Source organism: Carcharodon carcharias, chromosome 30, assembly GCF_017639515.1.
Source record: "Carcharodon carcharias isolate sCarCar2 chromosome 30, sCarCar2.pri, whole genome shotgun sequence".
Taxonomy (NCBI): Eukaryota; Metazoa; Chordata; class Chondrichthyes; order Lamniformes; family Lamnidae; genus Carcharodon; species Carcharodon carcharias.
Window position 1 is genome coordinate 1531655 of NC_054496.1, and position 22887 is coordinate 1554541.

Below are 22887 nucleotides of genomic sequence, written 5' to 3' on the forward strand. Positions count from 1 at the left end.
GTGCCTCAGAGCTACGCAGATGGGCTGGTGCCAGGCTTACTTCATTCCAATCTCAATGATGCCTTCTAACACTAGCTTCAGTGCCTCTAAAAATACACAGTGCGGAAGGAAAAGGAGGGGCACAGAGACAGAGCGACAGACCATGTGCCAGAGAGATTGTGTCAAGTCAAAATTTTGGCAACTGGACCTACCCAGTTTCAAATCCTATCAACAACCATCAAGCAAATACATGAATAGGAAAGGTGCTCCGTTTTCAAGACAGCAAGAGGGGAAAACAGTGCGAGAGAAACAACAGGATGGTGTGCAGGAAATCAATGACACTGAGCACCCCCAAAACCACTCTCCTCCAATACCCAATTCTCCTCTGTAAGCTTAAAAACATCATTTGAGCTGAATTTTCTTTCTTGACAGATTATTCCAAAAACTTATAAATGAGCACTGTAGTTGTTCCCCTAATAGCTGTTTTCCTTTTCTTTGACCGTTTGTCCCATGCCCCCATCTGCCTGGCTTACTTTGAACTAAAAAAAAAGCATCCTAATAAAAGCCTTGACATGTAGCGCATTAAATTCATAGATGAAGCAAGAATTCACTCTGTAGCCAATTAGTAAGATCACATTCAAGGCATTTTCAGAGCTTACCGGAATATGATCCACCAGCACCTCCGCCTCCTCCGTAACCTCCCGATGTGTTAGAAGAATAGGAACTACTCCCGCCAGAGCCATACGATGAACCACTATATCCTACAACACAACAAAAGGCATTAAGAAACTGGTTTCAGTTGGTTACCATGAATACTTCCACATGTCCACATTTTCTGATCCCATACCACATCTATTAAGCAAAGCATAAATAAGAGCATTCCAGCTCAAAAGTCAACTCCTCTACCAGTTTGATAAAAAGCACTTACACCTCATATCAGCTGCTCTAAATCTCAAGAGGCATCAAAGATTCAATTCCAGCCCCCCTTTACTTTGGACAACCAGTTTTGTGTGTGTCACTATTAAGTATATTTTCAGACAATGGGGAGCAGGCTTTAGAGTCATGAAGTGCACCACTGATCCCCATTCTTAACATGAAGATAGTCATACCCAAATCCACATCCTCGGAAACACGGGACTTAGGAGCAGGAGGCGGCCATTTGGCACTTCAAGCTGCTCTGCCTTTTAATAAGATTGTGGCTGATCTGATTATGGTCTCGACTCCATTTTCCTGTCTGCCCCCATAACCCTTGAATCCTTTGCCTATCAAAAATCTATCCAACCTGACTCTGAATAAATTCAATGACCCAGTCTCCACTGCTTTCTTGGGAAGAAAATTCCGCAGACTAAGCACCCTCAGAAAAAAACTCAGTCCTAAAGGGGAGACAGCTTATTTTTAAATAAGCCCACTAGTTCTAGTCTCCCCACAAGAGGAAACATCCTCCCGGTATCCACCCTATCAAATCCCCTCAGAATCCTCCTCCCTACATCCACACAGCTTTGAAATCAATACTCAGCACCAAATTCCAAATGTAATCTTTCACAAGACCTCAATTTACTTCAGTCTTTCATCCAAATGCTCTAGGCTATAAAGTCCAAGCATAGCACAATTATTTCCTGATTACCACATCAATTGTTGAATTTGGAAATGGTCAGTGCTGTTTTCATTCATAACAGCAGAATGAGACAATTTTGCCCATCTAGCTTAGGCTCCTCATTTCTCCTCAAAAGAAAGTTTCTGCTCCAAAATAAACCCTCCATATAAATCTCTTTACATTCACTAGGCTGATTCACCAGATATCCAAAGCTACCCAAAAAGATACATTTGACATACGTACCACCTTTGCGTTCATATTCCACGTTAGTGCCAACATTCTGCCCAGGGTATGAACTACTGTACGAGGAGCCAGAATATGAATAGTTCTGACTGTTGTAGACTTTCTGTTTTGCTGGGGCTGGAAGTGGGGGTTGGCTGTAGCTACTGTATTGGTTCTGGCTGTATGAGGACTGCTGAGGTTGATAGCTACCAACACCACTACCCCCTCCTCCTCCACCCCCAGCATATGATGGTTTCTGCAGGGGAGGTTGTGGCTTGATTGTCTTCTTTGGCGGTGGTGGAGTGTAACCATCATTCTGACTGTAAGAGTATCCCCCTGAAGCACCTGAACTGGAGTAGCCAGCACTGTTGTAGTAGTTACCTGTAAAATGGAGAAAGAAAAATATAACAATATCCAGCCACTTAATTCAAACTCCTCTGGAGTCGAAGCTCGCTTGGACTAGATCCTCAATACAAGAGCTCAATTAATCCTAATGGACCCCCAAATTCAGGTAAACTTTATTATGGTAATGCCTCCTGCCTGCCTGCTGTGATGTGGAGTAACAGTGCAAAAGACCCCAGATTCCATCTTCGGTTTGCGCAGTGTTGGCAATTTCAAGCAGTAGTCACGTGTTCTCAGTGAAACTGGGCTAAGGAAGGAGGAGTTTCTTCTCCTGACCACTAGCCAATGATGAATGCTGAAAACCTGCATGGATCTGCCACTGCTTTATGGGAATGGAGCAAGAAAGATTCAAATTTCTTTACACTGGATTCTTGTATTTTGGGTTATTACTTCCACTTTTTTTTTAACAAAGATGAAACTGACCTTGGATAGGAGTTAATGCCATGGTGAGGATCAGCCTCAATGGTCAAACAGCCTGCCAGTTACATCAGAATTGCACATTAATAGCCATTTGGGTGAGGCATTGGGGACAGAGAAAATTAATGTTTCTCTGATTTGTGGTACAGTCTAAATGACATGAAAAGTTTAAAAACAACTTTCCCCAACAGGCCACCCTTAAGAAGATTACACATGTGACTGCTTTAAATTAGTCTAGTTAAAAGGCAAGCTAGAACCTGTGCCCATAACAACCCTCACAGGTCAGGCATTCTAAGATCAACAGTGCTTCCGGTAGGATTTCTGTACAATGTCACATCAACAGAAGTGAATTATAGATGGGAAACACCTGGATTTTGAGGTGCATTGCACAAAGGTGAAGTACTAGTTAGTCAATGGGTAAATTATGGTGATGTATTGAGTTTCAGAAGTCAGATTGCAATTTACAAGGAGATAAAAACATTCCAGATCAGTTCAATTGCTTGCATTTATCTATCAAAGAAAAACAGCCCATGGATTCGCAGAGGGTTAATTAGACAAAATAGGACACTGAGGAAAGGAAAATAGGTACAGTTACCAAAAGGTTGGTCATCAAGATGATGTTTAAGCAAGAAAGGGAGGTTCGAGTAGAGTTTGTTAGGGTTTTAATTGGTAGTCAAAGGTACAGCCAATGGTGAAGAGAAAGCAGGGATGCATGAAAGGCTAGAATTGGGAGTTGGTGCGTCTAGAGTTGGAGAAGATTATGGGAACAGGGAATAGCAAGGCCACGAAAGGGGGATGGAATTGGTGGCAAGAGTACAGAGTAAATGGTATGGGGCTAACAACAATAGATTCAGTCGTCCCAGTATCGAACTGGAGCTCATCCACAAGTGGTTGTCAGAAGATCAATCTGACAGAGGCAGTGGAGGGTTGAGAATATCAGCATAGATGTCACCCAGCAGAACTGGGACTCCTCAGGTAGAGGTGGTGTGGAGGAGGGCCTGCCAGCTCCAGCCTCAAGACGTTTACAGCACAGGAGGCTGCCAATCGGCCCATCATGTCCATGCCAGTCAACAAAGATCTGACTACATTAATCCCATTTTCCAGTGCTTGGCCCATAGCCCTGGAGCTATGGGAATGCAAGTGAATATCTAAATACTTCTTAAGTGTTACAAGTTTGTGACTCAACCACCCTTTCAGGCAGTGAGTTCCACACTCCCACCACCCTCTGGGTGAAATAATTTCTTAACTCCCCTTAGCCTTCTACCTTAAATCAATGCTCCCTGGTTATTGACCCCCTCTACTAATGGAAAAAGTGCCTTCCTATCCACCCTATCTATGCCCCTAATAATCTTATACACCTCTGTCAGGTCCCCTCTCAACCTTAATAATAGAGATAAAAACAAAAAACTGCGGACGCTGGAAATCCAAAACAAAAACAGAATTACCTGAAAAAACTCAGCAGGTCTGGCAACATCGGCGGAGAAGAAAAGAGTTGACGTTTCCAGTCCTCATGACCCCTCAACAGAACTGTGTTCTGTGGAAGGGTCATGAGGACTTGAAACGTCAACTCTTTTCTTCTCCGCCGATGCTGCCAGACCTGCTGAGTTTTTCCAGGTAATTCTTTGTGTTTTGTCCCCTCTCAACCTTCGCTGCTCCAAGGAAAGCAACCACAGCCTATCCAATCTTTCCTCATAGCTCACACCCTCCAGCCCAGGGAACATCCTGGTAAAACTCCTTTGCACTCTCCACTGCAATCACATCCTTCCTATAATGTGACAACCAGAATGGCATGCAGTACTCCAGTTGTGGCCCAATCAGCATTTTATAGTTCTAGCATAACTTCCCTGCTCTTGTATTCTCAGCTAATAAAGGTAAGTATCCCATATGCCCTCTAATCTACCTGCCCTGCTACCTTCAGGGATCTGCACACCAATGTCCCTCTGATCTTCAGTACTTTCCAGGGTCCTACCATTCATAGTGTAATCCCTTGCCTTGTTAACCCTCCCCAAGTGCATTACCTCACATTATTCCAGGTTGAATTCCATTTGACACTACACTGCCCACCTGACCAGTCCATTGATATCCTCCTGCAGTTTAAGGCTATCCTCCTCACTATTTACCACCCTACCAATTTTCACGTCATCTGTGAACTTCTTGATCATACCCCCTTCATTTAAGTCCAATTAAAATAATTTATGCACACAAACAGCAAGGACCCCAGCACTGAGCCCTGCGGAACCCACACTGGAAACAGACTTCCAGTCACAGAAACATCCTTTTTCTTCCCTCTGCTTCCTGCCTCTCAGCCAATTTTGGAGCCAATGTGCCACTTTGCCTTGGATCCCATGGGCTCTTACTTTCTTGACCAGTCTGCCATTAGGGACATTATCAAAAGTCTTGCTAAAGTCCATTTAGACCACATCAAATGCATTACCTTCATCAACACTCTTGGCTACCTCCTCAAAAAATTTAATCAGATTTGTCAAACACAACCTTCCCTTAACAAATCTATGCTGACTATCTCCAATTAATGTGTCTATCCAAGTGCAGATATATATTCTGTCCCTCAGAATTCTTTCAAGTAACTTCCCCACCAGGCTGACCGGCCTGTAATTTCCTGGTCTATCCCTTCTCCCTTTTTTAAATAATAGGGCAACGTTAGCAGTCCTCTGGCACCTCACCTGTGGCCAGAGAGGATTTGAAAATTACTGCCAGAGCCCCTGAGATCTCTTCCCTTGCCTCCCTCAACAGCCTGGGATACATCTCATCCAGGCCTGCAGATTTAACCACTTTTAAGGCTGCTAAACCTGCTAGTACCTCCTCTCTCCTCTAATATTTCACAGTCCCCCACCCTGATGTCTATACCGGCATTGTCCTTTTCCATTGTGAAGACTGACGCAAAGTATTCATTGAGGACTGCACCCATGTCTTCTGGGTCCACACACACATTACCTCTATGGTCCCTAATTGGCCCTACTCTTTCCCTAGTTATTCTCTTGCTCTTTATATATTAAAAACCCTTTAGGTTTTCCTTTATTCTACCTACCAATGCTTTTTCATGCACTGTCTTAGCTTTCCTAATTTCCTTTTTAAGTTCCCCCTGCACTTTTTATACTCCTCCAAGCACTCTGCCATATTGAGCCCCTGGCATCTTCCATAAGCTTCTCTTTTTTTCTTAATCATAACCTTTATACCCCTGACATCCAGGGTTCTGCAGACTTGGTCCCCCTCTTTGTCTTTACAGGAAGATATTTGCCCTGTATTTTCACTACTTCCTCCTTGAATGCCTCCCACTGCTCTGACATAGTTTTATCTGCAGGTAGCTGCTCCCAGTCCACTTAGGCCAAATCGTATCTCATCTTAGTAAAATTAGCCTTTCCCCAGTTTAGAACTTTTATTCCCGGCCCAACCTTATCCTTTTCCATAACTATCCTAAATCTAACCGAGTTATGGTCACTATCCCCAAAAGGCTCCCCTACTGATACACCTTCCACCTGCCTGGGCTCATTTCCTAATATTAGGTCCAGAACCGCCCCCTCCCTTGTTGGGCTTTCTACTGGATGCAACTTAAGAATTTTGCTCCCTCCCTACCTTGCATACTAAAACTATCCCAGTTAGTATTTGGATAGTTAGAATCCCCTATTACTGCCTTATTATTCTTACACTTCTCTGAACTTTGATTACATATTTGATCCGCTATCTCTCCCTCACTGTTTGAAGGCCTTTAGTACACACCCAACAGCGTGTTTGTCCCTTATGTTTTTTACTACCGATATGGCCTCATCTGATGATGATCCTTCCAAGATATCATCCCTCCTCACAGCTATAATTGATTCTTTCATCAATATCGCGGCCCTCCCCTCTTCTTCTACCCCCCCTCTACCTCGTCTGAATACCCTATAACCAGGAATGTTGAGCTGCCAATCCTGCCCTTTTAGCCAAGTCTCGGTCATAGCTATGATATCATACTCCCACATGCCTATCTGTGCCATCAAGTCGTCTGTCTTATTCCTCAGGCTCCTTGCTTTAAAATGTATTCCATTTACCCTTGCTAAACTCACTTCTTTCTTATCTAGCCTATGTTTTCTCTGCCTTCCAGCGTTTTAACTCCTAATTCCATCTCAGCTTCTCTCCCTTCTGAAATTATCAGGGTCCTACCTTCCTGCCAATTTAAGTTTAACGCGGCCAACAGCATTAGCAAACCTCCCCGTAAGGATGTTGGTCCTGTTCCTGTTCAGATGTAACCCACCCAAACTTGTACAGGCCCCACCTCCCTCAGAAACGGTCTCAATGTTCCAGGAATCTAAAGCCCTCCCTCCTGCACCATCTCTCCAGCAATGCATTCATCTGCACTATCCTTCTGTTCCTATACTCACTATAGCGTGGCACCAGGAGATTACTACCTTTGAAATCCTGTTTTTCAATGTCCTAACTCCGTCAAGTCTGCTTGCAGGGCTTCATTTCTCTTTCTTCCTATGTCATTGGTCCCAACATGGGCCACAACCTCTGGCTGTTCACCCTCCCCCTTCAGAATGCCCTGCAGCCATTCTGTGACATCCTTGACCCTGGCATCCAGGAGGCACTGGATTCACGTCTATGGCTGCAGAAACGCCCGTCTACTCCCCTCACTAATGAATCCCCTACCATTATTGCCCTTCCACACTTCTTCCTCCCCCCACCTGGAGCAGCTGCACCACCCACAGTGCCATGGCCTTGGCTCTGGTTGGCCTCGCCAGAGGAACCGTCACTCTTACCCTTTACCAAAGCTGAAAAACCGTTTGCAAGCAAGATGCACTCTGGGGATTCCCTCACTGCCTGCTAAGTCCCCTTCCTCTGTCTGGCGGTCACCCATTCCCTCTCTGCTTGCACTTCCTTAAGCTGCAGGGTGACCATGTCCTGAAACGTGCTATCCACGAATCTCTCAGCCTCATGAATGCACTGTAGCTCCCCCAGCTACCGCTCAAGTTCCAAAACCGAGCTGCTCCAGTCAAAGGCACCTCCTGCATACATGGTCTCCAGTCCATCAGGGGCATTTAGTATTTCCCACATAGCGCAAGATGCACAAATCATGGGACTGGGGGAGCCTGCAGGAGCCAAGTAGAAAGAGCATATTTTTTATATCTTTTTATTTATTTTTAGAAATATTTCATTTACGAATATAGGAATTTAAGAACTTAATGTTGTTCAACTTGCATATTTCAATGTTTTTTTCTGACAGGAGAGGCCCCACAGAACCTAACTCCAGTATTTATATTGGACGTAATGGGAAAATCTGATCCACTTAAAAGTCGCACTTTTGAGGAATGTAACTCTAACTTTAAGTGAGCAATTACTATATAATAATTCAGAATGGGTGACTACTGCACTTTGTTCAAAATCCCTAGTAGTAATTGTTCAACATAATAAATGTACTCAAACAGCTGAAGCAGAATAAAATGCCACTATCAGTGCCATCCCATTCCTGGTTGAAGCCATTTTCACTCACAGCTTGGTTTTATTCCTTAGAAACTTTTATTGAACTTGAATAAAACAAATCTGACATCAGTCCTGGTCAGGATGCTATACATTTGTTCTCTTGTAGAAAAAAAAAGTTACAACACAAAAATCAACATTAAAATGTTAACTGACAGGGAGGCACAATAAAATAGGTCATACATAAAATCCCATGAATAAGTGCAACCCTACTGCTTCACCTGCAACCTGTATTTTCTTTGATGGGGTAGGGTCAGTATTACTAAGTTTTATACTACCTAAACTAGGAAACACATTGGTATAAAATGACATTAAAATCAAGCCCAGCAAGATCAAAGCCAGAAATCCCTGTAATGTTGTTGCTTTGAATTATACCACACAGTTAGCATGTTGTACTCTGCCCCTAAAATGCCATGGCTAATTTCAAACACCAACTTTGGAAGAATATTCCACTCATTGAAATAACTTAACGTAGGTACAGACCATATGCGATCCAGTGCATTTACTGCAACAAATGTAGTTAGCAGTGAACCACGTACTGTCTGAAAGAGTCAACTGAAGCAATTAGTGAAACTGTCAAAAGGGAAAATAACCTTCAGAAAATCACCTTAACAGATGCTGCGGTTATATTTTCATATATGAAAATCTAGCAACTTCTGAACATCCCAGATCAGAATGCCAAACAGTGCATAACGTCCAGAGCCACATCTACACATCTGGCTCAATAGGATGAAACTGTGAACTGAATTAATTTATTCAAGCATAATGTGGACCAGTGAAGGCTCAAACAATAGGGCGTACTAAAGATCAGACAAGTAGTTCAGAAAGGAAGCCAGGTGCAATTTCTTTTCATCCAGAGGAAACACAGCTTCTTGAAAACCACAGTAACAAGAGTAAATGGGTTCAATAATGAAATGAATCTCCGCATAGAGAAGGGATTGAGGACTATAATAATATAGGTAGAAGGGGTTTATTTATGAGATGAGACTCACTGGGTCAAGTGGCCACTTCTGCTCTGAGAAATGCTGTCCTAAATTTACATCACAGGCATGACACTAGAACTCTTCAAGTCTGAACAAATAAAACTCTCCAAATTTATATTTACATTCAGACTGATAGATTCATGGGCATAGCTTAAGAGACAATTACAAGGGTGGAAAGAGGTAATAGGGCAGAGTGTGAAAACACGACAATTCTATTTCAACATGAAATAGAATTCAGCTCCCTGAATTGTACTGAGGTTGTTTCTGACAGTGACAGGGGAGCTGCATGCTTTTTAAACAGCAAAATGCCATGCGGAGATTCCATTCCAGTTCTCTGTTGTATTTAGAGCCTAAACTAGATGCCAAACTAATCCAACACTAAAACAGAATATAACACCAACATATAAATTTGGGAGGGGTGGAGTGTGATCATCTAATCTGGCTGTGATTTCAGAGTACTCGTTTCAACATGTAGATTTAGAAGCATTCAATAGACAAATTAAATATTTTGTTAACTGGTCAGAATCAAAGCACTCATATACAACACCTCCCAAAAATCAGCTGGCATAAATAACATGCCTCTTCCCACTGGTATCAACTGCATTATGCAAAAGGTGTGAAACCACAAAAAGTTGCATCATTAAAACATTTGGATGCAACATGTTGAAGCACTATAGCCCCAGGTTTAAATGATTTGGACTTTTTAAGAGATCAGGCCACACGTCCTGCCTCTGTACAGTGCTAGTATATGAAGTTCCATATGTAGAATTGGCCTGATTAGTTATTTATGGGAACTCCACATGGGGAAATCAGAATTGTTTCTTTTGGACAGTGAAATCCTTTTGCTTCTCCATTGCTTTCAACAGATTTATTGCTTTTCAGTTGCTGTGGTCTTGTAGAAGCCTCCTCCCCAAAGTCCGTCAATACAAAGGTGACAAATGCTGCAGACAAAAGACGCTTCTCTGATGGATGTCAGAATTCGGAGTCAAAAAACCAGTGTGTATTTGCCATTTGAGTGGGCACAAAATATCAGAGTCCAGATGAAGCAGCAAGTCCAGCATGTGTCTGCAGACTTTGGGCGTCAACAGTTCAAATGAATTAGACCAAAGTGGGAGGGGCAGGTTTTTGTATCAATTTTCACCCTCTAGCCAGAGGGAAAATCTTGGAAGCTGTCTTTGAAAAAGTCACCTGCAGCTGGGAGACAGAGCAGAGAAAAAAAAAATTAGGCGTGCTTGGTAAAAAGGTAGAATGCCAATTTTTTTTAGATTTCTCTGCTCCCATCGCCTTGTGCATGTGGTTTTTTCTCAGGCAAGCTGCTTCTTAGCGTGCAGATTTCAGTTTGATGGTAAATATGTTTTGCTTCGTGTGGCTTACAAAGCAGAGAAATATAAAACGTGCCTACTATAATTCAACAATAAGCAGTGTGTACAAACGCACCTCTAAAAATTACATGTTAAAAGAGTCCTCTGGCATTAACATTTACCTCACCAGAGGGTTGATTGGCAAGTGCATGTCACTGTTTAAGAACAAAGCCATTGACCAGACTACAGCCTGTGCTTAGTTATGTACCGGATGTTTCTTCTGGGTTTAATTTCAACATTAAGACTGACACTAATCACAGTAGCCAACCAGCATTAATCCCAGATGGAGAAAGGAAGTTACAATGTGGAGACAAGCTACTGGACCTAACCAGTCTACAGTGGCATTTACTCCCTATTTGAGCATGAGATATAACAAGAAAATTGTTGGAACTTCAATAGTAACTGCCAGCAGCTCCTTAGATTAAGAGCCTCTGCTACAAAAAGGTCAGTGCAGAGCAAAGAATATATAATTCAAATAAAGGGCCAAACAGAATTGAAGCTTGATCTAATTTGCTTGGATAATTCAATCCTGCAGTTTTACATGGCTAGCTTTCAAGATGGGAAATTTTGTGGTGGAAGCCATTTGGCCCATTGAGTCCACTCCAGCTCTCTGAAGAACAATGCAATTAGTGCCATTCCCCTGTTCTATTACTATTGCTCTGCATGTTTACTTCCCTCAAGTACCCATCCCAATTTACACTTGAAATCACATTGTCTCCATTTCCATCGCTCCCTTAGGCAGTGAGTTCCAGATTGTTACCACTTGCTGTATAAAAACATTCTTCGTCACATCCCCTAAAACCTTAAATCTGTGTCCTCAAGTCCTTGTACTATCAGCTAATGGAAGCAGCTTTTCTTTCTCTGCCTCATCTAAAGCTGTCATACTCTTGTATGCCTCTAGAAAATTTCCCTTCAATCTCCTTTGCCCCAAGAACACACCCAGCCCCTCCAACTTAACTTTGTAGCTAGATTCCCTCATCCCTGGAACCATTCTGGTAAATCTCCTCTGTATTCTCTCAAGGACCTTCACATCCCTCCTAAAGTGCAGTGACCAGAACTGAATGCAATACTCTATAAAACTCTGGTTACGCCACAACTAAGAGTTCAGCAATAACTTTTCCTGCTTGTGCTCAATATCTCGATTCATGAAGCCCAAAAAATCCCATATGCTTTGCTAACTACTATCTCAACATGTCCTGTTACCTTCAAAGATTTATGCACATAAACCCCCCAGGGCCCTCTGTCCCTGCAGACTCACATCACCTAACACTTGTCTGTACTAAATTCCATCTGCCACTCATCTGCCCATTCTTCTAGCCTATGTCCTGTTGCTGTTGATTTGTATCATTCTCACTGTTTGCTAGGCCTCCAAATTTGGTATTGCAGCAAATTTTGAAAGGGCTTTGTATTCCAAGTTATTTATATACATCAAGAAAGCACTGGTCCCAGCACTGACCCTTGGGGAACACCACTGTTTTAACCACTCTTCAGTCAGAGAAACAGCAATTGATCACTTGCTGTTTTCTGTCCTTAAGCCATTTTTTTATCCAAGAGGAGACTGACACTCATATTCCATGAGCCTCAATTTTGTTAACCAGTCTTTTATGTGGGACTTATTGTCAAACAATTTCTTAAAATCCACATATACAACATCCATTATATTTCCTTCATCAATCTTCTCTGTTAATTCATCAAAATATTCAATTAAATTGGTCAAGCACTGTCTGCCTTTTACAAATCAGTGCTGCTTTCCTTAATTAACTGAAACATACTGATCAGGAGCAGGAGTAGGCCACTCGGCCACTATTCAGTCTCTTCCCCCCCCCCGCCCAACCGAATATATTTTCCTCTTCACTTCCCCTCTTAAATTATTGTGTTTAGCTTGGTGCAGGCTTGAAAATTTCATATACCCTTTTTTTGTGTTTCTTCATATCCTCCATCTCCGTCGTCATCCAATCAGCCCTGGCTTTGGTTCCCCTGCCTTTTGCTTCTTGTTGGAATGTATCTAGACTGTTCTTGGAAGTATCACTTCCTCAAAGATTACTCATTGTTGTGTTCATAGATATTTCCCCCCAATATTTGGTTCCATTTTGTCCTAGCTAGATCCCCTAGTTTCCATCAGAAGTTAGAGCTTCTAACGTGGAAGAAGGCTACTTTAGATTCTTTCTTGCCCTTCTCCATTAATAATAAAACCAAATGTCATGATGGTCATTCTTATCCTAGTGTTCCCCACAGACATTTGGTCTACTTAATTCTCCAGCACCAGTTTGAACCAGAAACATAAATGGCCGAGGAAGTTGTTCTGAACACATTAAGAAATTCCTCCCCTTCTAAATTCCTCCCCTTCTAACATTAATTACTCAAATATTGAATGGGATAAAGTCCCCCTAGTGTCACCAATCTATAGTTTTTGCACATCTCTGATTTCCCTGCAGATCAGCAAGGTGGCTTGTTTCTACAATACTACTTACTAGCCCCCTCTGAGGGAAGAGCCATATAATTAAATACAGAGGCCAGTAACTATGAAATGGGATACCAGGAATTGGAAGTTGTAGCTCATGTTTTGAGAACAATACGCACTTTGTTTTTAAAAGCAGCTTCACTCAGTATACAGAACTCAAATGTAAATCTTTATCACTTTTCTGCTGTATTATGTAAATTCAGAGTTAGAGTGTGCTGCCAGGTTGCAGATTTAAGTTGATTGTCAATGCCAGTTTAGGGAGTAGGTACATGCATTTTATTCATTTTCACTATTCTCCTCTCTTACACACAAGCCCCTAAAGAAACTGTTGCCTTTTGCTCAACAATAACATGCAGTACATCTTACAATGGTGTCAGTTATATGCATTTTACAATTAAATCTTACCGTATCCACCAGAGGAATTAGAGGATCCATAACCATAGTTAGCACCACCCCCTCCTCCACCGCCACCACCACCACCACCGTAACCATAGTTTCCTCCACCATAGCCAGTCCCTGGGAAGGGGAAAAAAGAAATACACTCGTCACAGAGCCAACAGTTCCCACCCTGTACATGACTGATAAGCCACAATATTCCAGAGACCATTTCTGTGCTACTGTGATCTAGGGCAACTTTGATAAACGGTGGTCCTGAAGCACCCAAACAGCCTTTTTAAAAAATGTATTTGTTCATGGAATGGGGGCATTGCTGGCTAGGCCAACACTTACTACCTGTCCCTAATTGCCCTTGAGAAGATTGTGGTGAGCTGCCTTCTTGAAACTGCAGTCATATGCTGTAGGTACACCAACAATGCTGTTAGGAAGGAAGGGAGTTCTAGGATTTTAATCCAATGACAGAGGAGGAGAAGTGATATAACAATGGCTCATCATTTTACTGTTGGACCTACAGAGAATGAGGTTGGTCATTTTCTTCTGGTCTCTAGCTGGCACAAAACTGCCATCAATTTAGCCATCTAAAGAATACCACAAGATGGCTGCGGTAGGAAGTGTGTCATTATTTCAATAGGGCATGTTCGAAAAAAGGAACATGGAGACAAACCATTGGTTAGCTAGAGTACATTCCCAGGCACACTGCAAATGTAATGGAGCATGGTCTCAGGGTATATCAGAGGATGCTTGGAGGCAGAAGATACACTGTATGCACCAAGTTAATGATCACAAAAAAGTAAATCAAAAACCCCTTACCAGAAGACAAGTAGCCAGAATTGCTGGATGCATTGAAACCACCTCTGCCAGCTCGTCCACGTCCTCGACCTCTACCTCTCTGCACAGGAGGACCTGCAGGAGGACCTGCAGGGAGCACTCCCATTCCCATACCACCACTAAATCCCATGTTGTGCTGCGGTGGCTGTTGGAGAGATACATGTGTTACCTTGAATCTCAACACTGAAGGTTCTACTTATTTGAGCAGCACAACCAACATGGTTCAATCCCCTTCCCGTAACTATAAACTTGCAGATGCATGAAAAAGAGCGGATCGGTTTAGATCAGATCAAATATCCCTCATAGCACAAGCTAAGCACAGCGCACCGATCCTATTTATCTGCATTCAGTTTGGTTTTACAAAGCACAATCCAGACACACTGGTGCCCAACATTTAGACCTGAACTTTATTTTGCTAAATGTCTGTTTAAGAGGCCTCTTGAAAAGCTAACTGACTCTCATTCTCCCTTCCTTCATCCACCTATTTGCTTGGTTTCTGCTTCAAACACTCACTCTGGACTTGAAAAAGATTCCTCCTACTCTCTGCCTTACATCTTTAACGTTTAATCTCATGTCACTTTGTTTGAGGCTCCTTAACCTCTGGAAAAAGTCTGTTATTGTTCTCATTCCTTTATAACACTAAAGCATCAATCTTTCCAAGTCTTTGTATTGAAATTTCCTCATAATAGGCAGAATCCTGATGATTCAGCATTTCATCCAGTCTAAAACCTCAAATGTCCTTCTATAATGTGCAGGCCAAAACTGCATGATACTCCAAACTGTAGCCTGTTTTATATAGTTGCACCATTATATCTCTATTTTTATATTCTATCCCGCTTACGAAAAAACAGTATTCTATTATTTTTTCTCTTCCCAATATATCTTTCCCATTGTTTACATTTTCCTGACCCCTCACGATGGTAACTCTGACACCTTTTCATGAAGGAGCCTGGATCAACAAGTATCAGGTAGTTATTCGACCATCTGATCACAAGGTCATAAAGGGAAGCCTGATCCCACTTTCATCCAAAAGTCAAGACATCTTAGCAGAGGATAACAAATTACAAGGTATTAACATCCAGATTAAGGTGAGCATAGTCTGGTGATCAAACAGGGGACCTCATCAGTATATTTAGCTTGGATGAAAAAAAAAGGTCTTTCTACTCTGGACCACGATGCCGTGAGCCCTTATGAAAACTAAAGTATGGATATGGGAATGAACAGGACTTGGTGCATTTACATGCTCTCCCCTGGTCAAGTGTCTAAGCTCAGGTGAGCAACAAAGCTATTATCCCTACATAAAAGCAAACACCTGTAGGAGACACAATGTTAGGGCACATCCATGATGGTGCAGACTATATACTGTCTCTTGGAAGCACCAAGTCTACACTGCCAGCCTTTTCTTAGTCTATTACTTGTAGAGACAACAAAAGCAGAGCCCTAAACAGGACCTACCTGAGCAATTCGCTTTTTCTTTACTTCTACAGGAGGTTGGTGGGGGAATAGTTTTTCTAGAGCAGCCAATGCAGCGTGCGCTTTAGCCACTTTCTTATTGGAGCCTGACCCAGTGAATTTCTGTCCATCAACTTCAACCTGAGGGCAAAAAAATCTTGCTTTATTTCATAAATTAACCAGATTTAAAAGAACCTCAGCAACGTTTTACATGTCCCAAAAGAGCAATATATTTCTTACAAGTCAACCCATACCTCCATAACAAACCGTTTATCATGGCTGCCACCAGTCTCAGATACTAATTCGTATTTCAGCCCCCTTCGCTTCTCATTCAGCTCCATTACTGGATTTTTTCCCTGTTTGGTCAAAATTGGACCTTGCTGACGTGTACTCTGAATGGAAAAAACAGGAGCATACTCAGTCAAGTAAAGAATTCAGCAGTTAATCATCTCTAGCGAGTCCTACTCATCACTGTGCAAATTAGTGAATTATACTGCCCAAAATGAATTGCTGAAAACCATATCGCATGGAGATTTTGTTAAAATGGTGCCGATTCAAAGCTGTTGCCAGACAGGATACAGTACCTCAGCCTCTGGAGTCACAGCTACCGTCTTTACAGTTACTGCTGCAGGAGCTGGAGCAATTGGCTTGGGTTCTATCTTAACTACAGTTTCTTCAACTTTCTCAGGTTCTACTCCAGTTGGGAGTCCCTTATCCTGCAAAACCTGTCAGAAAACAAGTGGGTTAATTTATAGTTTTGAATGGGAGAGATACCTTAATGACACAGATGGAAAATGGCAAGCATCTTATCAAGTAATTTAACTCTTTGCCAAAACAAGAACAGTTTTAACTGTTCAAATGTCCCATGGTAGATTCTTCTCACCAGTAAGGCAGACACAGAAATTGGCAGCTGTGATAAGACAACATTTTAGAGATATTAGACATTGCTGTTGTGGTTGTAAGTTCATAATTTTAATGCAATCTCAAGATTTTTAAAAGATAGTCCTTAATGATCTGAATTCAGTTGTAATATGCTTTTCACCCATCACTACATGGAGCACTAATTCTGGATTGTATTCTGAATCATGTGACCATATACCAATGATTAAAGAAACCTTTTGACTTCACAAACCCCTATTTGAGTTTGAGTCAGAAATAAATCAGCATGACCTGAAATGCTCGTCAAAAACCCAGACATTCAATACAAATTGAAGAGCCAATTATACAACATCTGTAATGGAGAGGAACAAATGAGTCTTTCTGGAGGAAAGGGACTAAAGGTTTGGTCAGAGTTGAGTTTTCAGCAGGCTTTTTAAAAGGTAGATAAAGAGCAAAGTGGTGAAGGTGTTTAGCAAGGTATGATAAGAGTATAACTGTGGTATTTAAAGGCTCTATTCTTGGGGTGGGGGGAAAAGAGGAGGCAGTGACTGGGGTAAACAAACATTCAGAGTTTAAAATCCTTGCCCTATATATAAAAATATCATACCTTGACCGCAACATGCAGCTTCGCAGTTTTTTTAGATGGCCCCGATGCTTCATAGCTCTTTCCGTCAACTTCCACAGACATAGTGAATACAGGAGCATGGACAGGACCCGTCTGGGAAATTAATTTGTATTGAAGACCAGGTCGCAGTTGGTTAAGTCTCATTAATGCATTCATTGCTTGGGCAGGTTCGACCTTTTCCTCTGCTGCTGTCAGTTACAAACCAAGTTTAAGACACAATCCCAAAGTTTATAGGCAAATCCAACATCCCGTTAAAAAATGGTTCCTATAGGCAACATTCTCAGATTTACCCTCCTCCAAAAATTTACATTGTATTAAGCTTGCTCCATGCCAAGTTGGCCAAACTTGGCCAGCGTGACAGCAGTGACAGTGCAATTAACCTCAGCAATTCTTTGGCTAGAGGACAGAAGACAGCCAGGGTTCCTGTGCAAGATCACTATCCAATGCCCAAACCTGGAAAATGCATGTAGGCATGAGGTAAAGGCAGTCTTAAGGGTTGGTTGCAATGGCCCCATTCCAACAAAAATAGCCTGAAGGCAGCAATCAAAGTTTGCAGGCAAAGATGGTCACATGAACAAGGTATAGTGAACCGATGGTATCCATAGTACTATACCTCAGCAAGCAACAATACTGTAGGATGGGGGATGCTTAAATGGGGAAAAATAAAATATTCAAGTTAGCTTAATTATATAAATAAGTAGGGAACCATTCTCTTTTGAGGTCCATGTAATGGTTGAAAGGCCTTCAAATGTACAACTACAGTCAGTTGGACTTCCAGCTAGACTCAAGCAAATGGAATATGAAGCAACATAGCAATGTCACTATAATTGTGTGCATCATCTCAAAATTGTTTGTTCCCAAAAGGCTGATCTAAAGGCAGATCAGCATGTTTTCTATAGAGCGTTACCACAAAATTGTTACAGAGCAGGAGACCATTCAGCCCATCATGTCTGTACTGGCTCTCTGAATGAAGATTTTACCTAATGCTATTCTGTCTTCTCAACGTAATCCTGCACATTGATTATTTGAAAACCACTCACTGTGACAAAAATTTTCTTCTCATATTGCTTTTGGTTCTTTCACCAATTGCCTTAAATCCATGCCCTCTGGTTCTCAAAACCCTTCCGCCGCCCACACACATCTACTCTGTCCAGGCCCCTGATGATTTTGCCTTTACCCTGATGATTTTGAATGCTTCCATCAAATCTTCTCTCAGCCTTCTCTTCTTCAAGGAAATGAGTCCCAACTTATCCGATCTACCTCCATAACTGAAGTTTCTCGTCCCCGGAATCATTCACGTAAACCTCTTCTGCACTATTTCCAATACCTTCATATCCTTCTTAAATTGTGACGCCCACAACTGTACATACTACTGCAGCTGAGGTCCAACTAGTGTCAACATAGCCTACTTGCTTTTGTACTCTATGCCCCTATTAATGGCCCTCCTTCCAGCTCTTCTTGTCCCACCCCCCTTTAAACCAGCTTATATTTCACCTCTCTTCTATTTTTACTTAGTTCTGTTGAAGGGTCATTCAGACTCGAAACGTTAACTGTGTTCCTCTCCGCGGATGCTGCCAGACCTGCTGAGTTTTTCCAGGTATTTTTTTTTATTTCTTTTTTTTTTGTTTTGTTTTTATTTTGGATTTCCAGCATCCGCAGTTTTTTGCTTTTATCTTAGTGCTTTATTAACTGATCTCCCAACCTGTCCTGCCGCCTTTAATGACTTAGGTACATATACACCCCTTTAGAGTAGTAATCTTTGTTTTATACTCCCCATGTTCTTCCTACTAAAATGGATCACCCCACATTTCTCCGCACTGAACTTCATCTGCCCCCTATCCGTCAATTCCACCAAATCTATGTCCTTTTTAAGTTCTACAAAGTTTACAATGCTTCCAAGTTTTGTATTGTCTACAAGTTTGAAATTGTTCCCTGTACACCAAGGTCTAGATCATTAATATATTTTTTATATATCAGGAAAAGCAAGGGTCCCAATACCGACCCCTGGGGAACTCCACTACAAATCTTCCTCCAGCCCGAAAAACGTCCATTAACCATTACTCTCTGTTTTTCGTCACTTAGCCAATTCTGTATCCATGTTGTTACTGTCCCTTTCATTTCATGAGCTAGAAATTTTCTCAAGTATGTTGTGCAGCACTGTATCAAATACCTTTTGGAAGTCCATCGAAAGAACAACAGCATTGCCTAAATCAGCCTTCTCTTTTACCCCTTCAAAAAACTCCAGCAAGTTAGTTCAACATGATTTTCCCTTAAGAAATCCATGCTGGCTTGCCTTAATTAACCCGCATTTGTCCACATGACTATTAATTCTGACCTGAATTATAGTTTCTAGAAGTTTTCCCACCAGCAAAATAAAACTGACTGGACTTTGTGGCTGGGCTTATCCTTACCCCCTTTTTTGAACAAAGGCGTAATGTTCACAATTTTCTAATTCTCTGGCACCACCTCCACCCCCCAAGTCTAAGGAAGACTGAAATATTATGGCCATTGCCTCTGCAATTTCTATTCTCGCTTTCCTCAGTATCCTTGGATGCATCTCATCTGGTCCTGGTGCCTTGTCAATGTACAGTACAGGCAGATTATCCAATACCACCTCGTCAATTTTAAGGCCTCTAGTAACTGTATTTTCTCCTCTTTCACCATGGCCTGGGTGTAATCTTCCTTACAGACAGGTACAAAGTATTCATTTAATTCCTCAGCTGTGCTCTGCCTACATGTGTAAACCCCCTTTTTGATCCCTAATCAGCCTTACTCCTCTGTTTACCACCTTTTACTATTTATGTGCCATAGGAGACTTTGGGATTCCCTTTTATGTTAGCTGCCAGTCTCTTTTCATACTCTCTCTTAGCTTCTCTTATTTGCTTTTTCACCTCCCCTCTGAATCTTCTGTATTCAGCCTGGTTCTCAATTCTATCTGTCACCCTTCATAAGCACACTTTTTCTTCTTTATTTTAATTTCTACCTCCTTTGGCATCAATTTGTTTGCCCTACTTTTCCCTTTTGAGAGAATATATCGCAACTGTGCACAAACTCTTTCTTCTTTGAAGACAGCCCACTGTTCAATTACCGTTTTTCCGGCCAACCTTCGGCTCCAATTTATTCTGCCAGGTCAGTTCTCACCCCATTGAACTTGGCTTTCCCCCAGTCAATTATTCTTACTCTGGAATTGTTCACTGTCTTTTTCCATAGTCATCCTAAAGTTAATGGCACAATGATCACTGTTCCCTAAATGTTCTCTTACTGACACTTGAGATCTACTTGGCCCACTTCATTTCCAAAAACTATGTCCAGCAGTGCCTCCCTTCTCATTGGACTGGAATCAAACTGTTGCTGGACTACACACAGCGATGTAACTGCATCTTTTTGTCCTTGGCTCTAGCCAAATTGATTCTGCCCTTGACCCTTCTGGGACATCCTTTTTCTCCAGCACTGCAACGCTCTCTTAAATCAATACCACCACCCCTTCCTCATTTCTTTCTTTCCTATCTTTCCTGAACACCTTGTGCCCAGGAATACTTAACACCCAGTACTGCCCTTCCTTGAGCCAGGTTTCTGTTATAGCCACAACATTGTAATTCCACATGCCAATCTGCACCTGTAACTCACCAATCTTATTTACCATACATTAACATTTTACTTTCTGCTAAAGTTTCCTCATTAGACCCTCAGCAGGGTTTTAAAATAGAACAAATCTGCCCTCGTTTCAGTATATTTAATGCACATGATACCTTGCCCCACAGTACAACTTGGTACACCTATACAATTCAGTGCAACACTCCATCCTTTCTATGAAAATGAAATTATTCTTTGTCCATCATGACTAGACAAAGCAGCACTAGTAATCAGTAACTTGCCTTTTTTTTGAGTTTTCTTTTTCTTCTTGATGGGAGACTTGTCCTCACCAGAGTCTTCATCCATTGGCCGCTTCACTGGTGTGCTGAATGCACTTGGAGGAATTTGAACTGAAAAATTCAACAGCATCAAGAATTGATGGGCATGGTAAACAGGTCATATCAACAAGTACTAAAAACTGGCAGCAGACCTAAATTTGCACACAGTCTGTTTTCTTGTTACAGAATACAGAAAGCTTCCATTCCCCCTTGGTTTATAGTACGTTGTATCACCAATAAAAAAGATAGCCACTGCTTAGAATTAATCAAGGCCAGAGGGGTTTCCTGGACTAGTTTTGTCTGTTTACAGGATTGGAGAGGAATTTCCCAGACTCCTCTACTTTGGTTCCCCCTCCCCATCACCACACATAATTGTGAAATACAATTACGTGGGACAAGTTAGAGATGACCCAAAGGGTCGTTTCCTGACAGTCATTGTTTGTTCACAAGCCAAAAATTTTTTGCTCTGTGCAAATTTCAGATCTGCAAACTGCAGCTCACAATCAATTGGGTAGGGTGGGAACCAAGGTTTCAGCTCCAAGTGTCAGCATAGACATTATGAAGAAGCTGCAACAGAATACAGAATAAAACAGCAGAAAAGTAAAGATATGCCATTCTGGATAAATATTATTTGGTATAAAACCCAAGAGGAAAAGAAAAAGTGGGTAAATGGACACAGTGCATGCTGCGTGATGTTGCACAGTCACACAGAGACAAGGTTAGAACCCAGGATCTGATCAACGATCTGTGTCAGGTCACCACAAATTACATTATACTTATGGTAGTTGATGAGGAGAAAAGGAAATTTAAAAAGGAGATTGAGATTGTAGAATATGGCTCTGGTGTATACAAGGTTAACATGGGACTGAGTACAGTACCGCTCAGTGATGTAAGAAGGCACATGACCCAGACCTAAGGGTCAGTGTGGTATTGGCCAGATATGTTGAGACCTGGCGATAGCTCCATACTTGTACCCTTTACTGAATATATTTGTAAATAGTTACAAGTAATTAATAAAGACTTGCTGTTAACATACAGAAGACTACGAAGACTTCCAAAACAGACATGTTCTGTAACTAACACCACTACAACATGGTGTTAGCTGGAGATCAAAAACCCTCAAACTCAGAAGAATGCTGAACAACTGAAAAAATGAAAATCTTCAACAGATTCTGAATTGAAAGAAGCTTTCAACCGAAGCTATAGATTGAATAAACTTGCCAGAAAAAGTTTGAGAGAGATTGGAAGCTGAAGGAAGAGATTTTACGACAGCAAAAGACTCCATTGAATGTGCTTTGGAAGTCCTGCTTCAGAGTCGACATAACCTGCAAGGGTGAGCTAAATCTTCTTAATTTGAGAATTGCTGGAAAAGAGGCATTTCAAAGCTTTTCGTCTTGCACTCATCAGGACACTTCACAAGAATACCAATACAAGGGGGAAAACAGCAATTTATACTGTATATAAAGAGTGCCGATTGGTTGGTAGAGTGGGCTCTGATTGGTAGATGCATTACCATGGAGAATGCACCAGTGATGGTGGTTGACATTTAACTGCCAAGCATTGTTTGAAATTTAAACCAGGAAGCTTGACTTTGATTGGTCAGGGCAATGCCCTGAGCAATGGGTCAGTGAATGGCTATCACTTATTTTGTTTAGTTAAAACAGGTGCAATGTGTGTTCATGTTCTTTCTGTCTGCAAAGAACACAGCCTTGTGTATTAATATATGTAGTTTCCAGTACACGCAAGCCTGGCTGACAATCTTAAATTGGTTGTCAGCTTAATTCTTAACATGCTGATGACTATTTAGCAAATGTTTTCCACTTACTGGATCACATCTAATGTTGGACACTGAGTTTTGCAAGCATGAGTTGGTTGGGTATGGTCTGTATCTTGCCCATTGCAAAC

General features: G+C 41.7%; 2 protein-coding genes across 7 annotated transcripts in view; one reads left to right on the forward strand and one right to left on the reverse strand.

Annotated features, from left to right (window-relative positions):
• The window catches only part of qtrt1 (queuine tRNA-ribosyltransferase 1), an 86064-nt gene that overhangs the window by 49706 nt on the left and 13471 nt on the right, over positions 1 to 22887 (forward strand). Inside the window, exon 12 of one of the 2 annotated variants that reach the window (XM_041177225.1) lies at positions 7833 to 8035. The exons of the other annotated variant lie outside the window; for it this stretch is intronic. The gene's annotated coding sequence lies outside the window, so the exon portion shown is untranslated. Of the gene's footprint in view, positions 1 to 7832; positions 8036 to 22887 lie in introns of those variants that run through there. 2 annotated transcript variants of the gene reach the window in all.
• The window catches only part of ilf3b (interleukin enhancer binding factor 3b), a 68101-nt gene that overhangs the window by 9353 nt on the left and 35861 nt on the right, over positions 1 to 22887 (reverse strand). For 3 of the 5 annotated variants that reach the window (XM_041177218.1, XM_041177221.1, XM_041177220.1), the window contains 9 exons: positions 20947 to 21054; positions 17054 to 17259; positions 16152 to 16292; positions 15822 to 15959; positions 15571 to 15708; positions 14098 to 14260; positions 13297 to 13407; positions 1817 to 2176; positions 639 to 740 (listed from right to left, as the gene is read on the reverse strand). In XM_041177218.1, coding sequence (XP_041033152.1) covers positions 639 to 740; positions 1817 to 2176; positions 13297 to 13407; positions 14098 to 14260; positions 15571 to 15708; positions 15822 to 15959; positions 16152 to 16292; positions 17054 to 17259; positions 20947 to 21054 — 1467 coding nt within the window. Of the gene's footprint in view, positions 1 to 638; positions 741 to 1816; positions 2177 to 8106; positions 10264 to 13296; positions 13408 to 14097; positions 14261 to 15570; positions 15709 to 15821; positions 15960 to 16151; positions 16293 to 17053; positions 17260 to 20946; positions 21055 to 22887 lie in introns of those variants that run through there. The other 2 variants (XM_041177219.1, XM_041177222.1) reach the window with 2 other exon arrangements.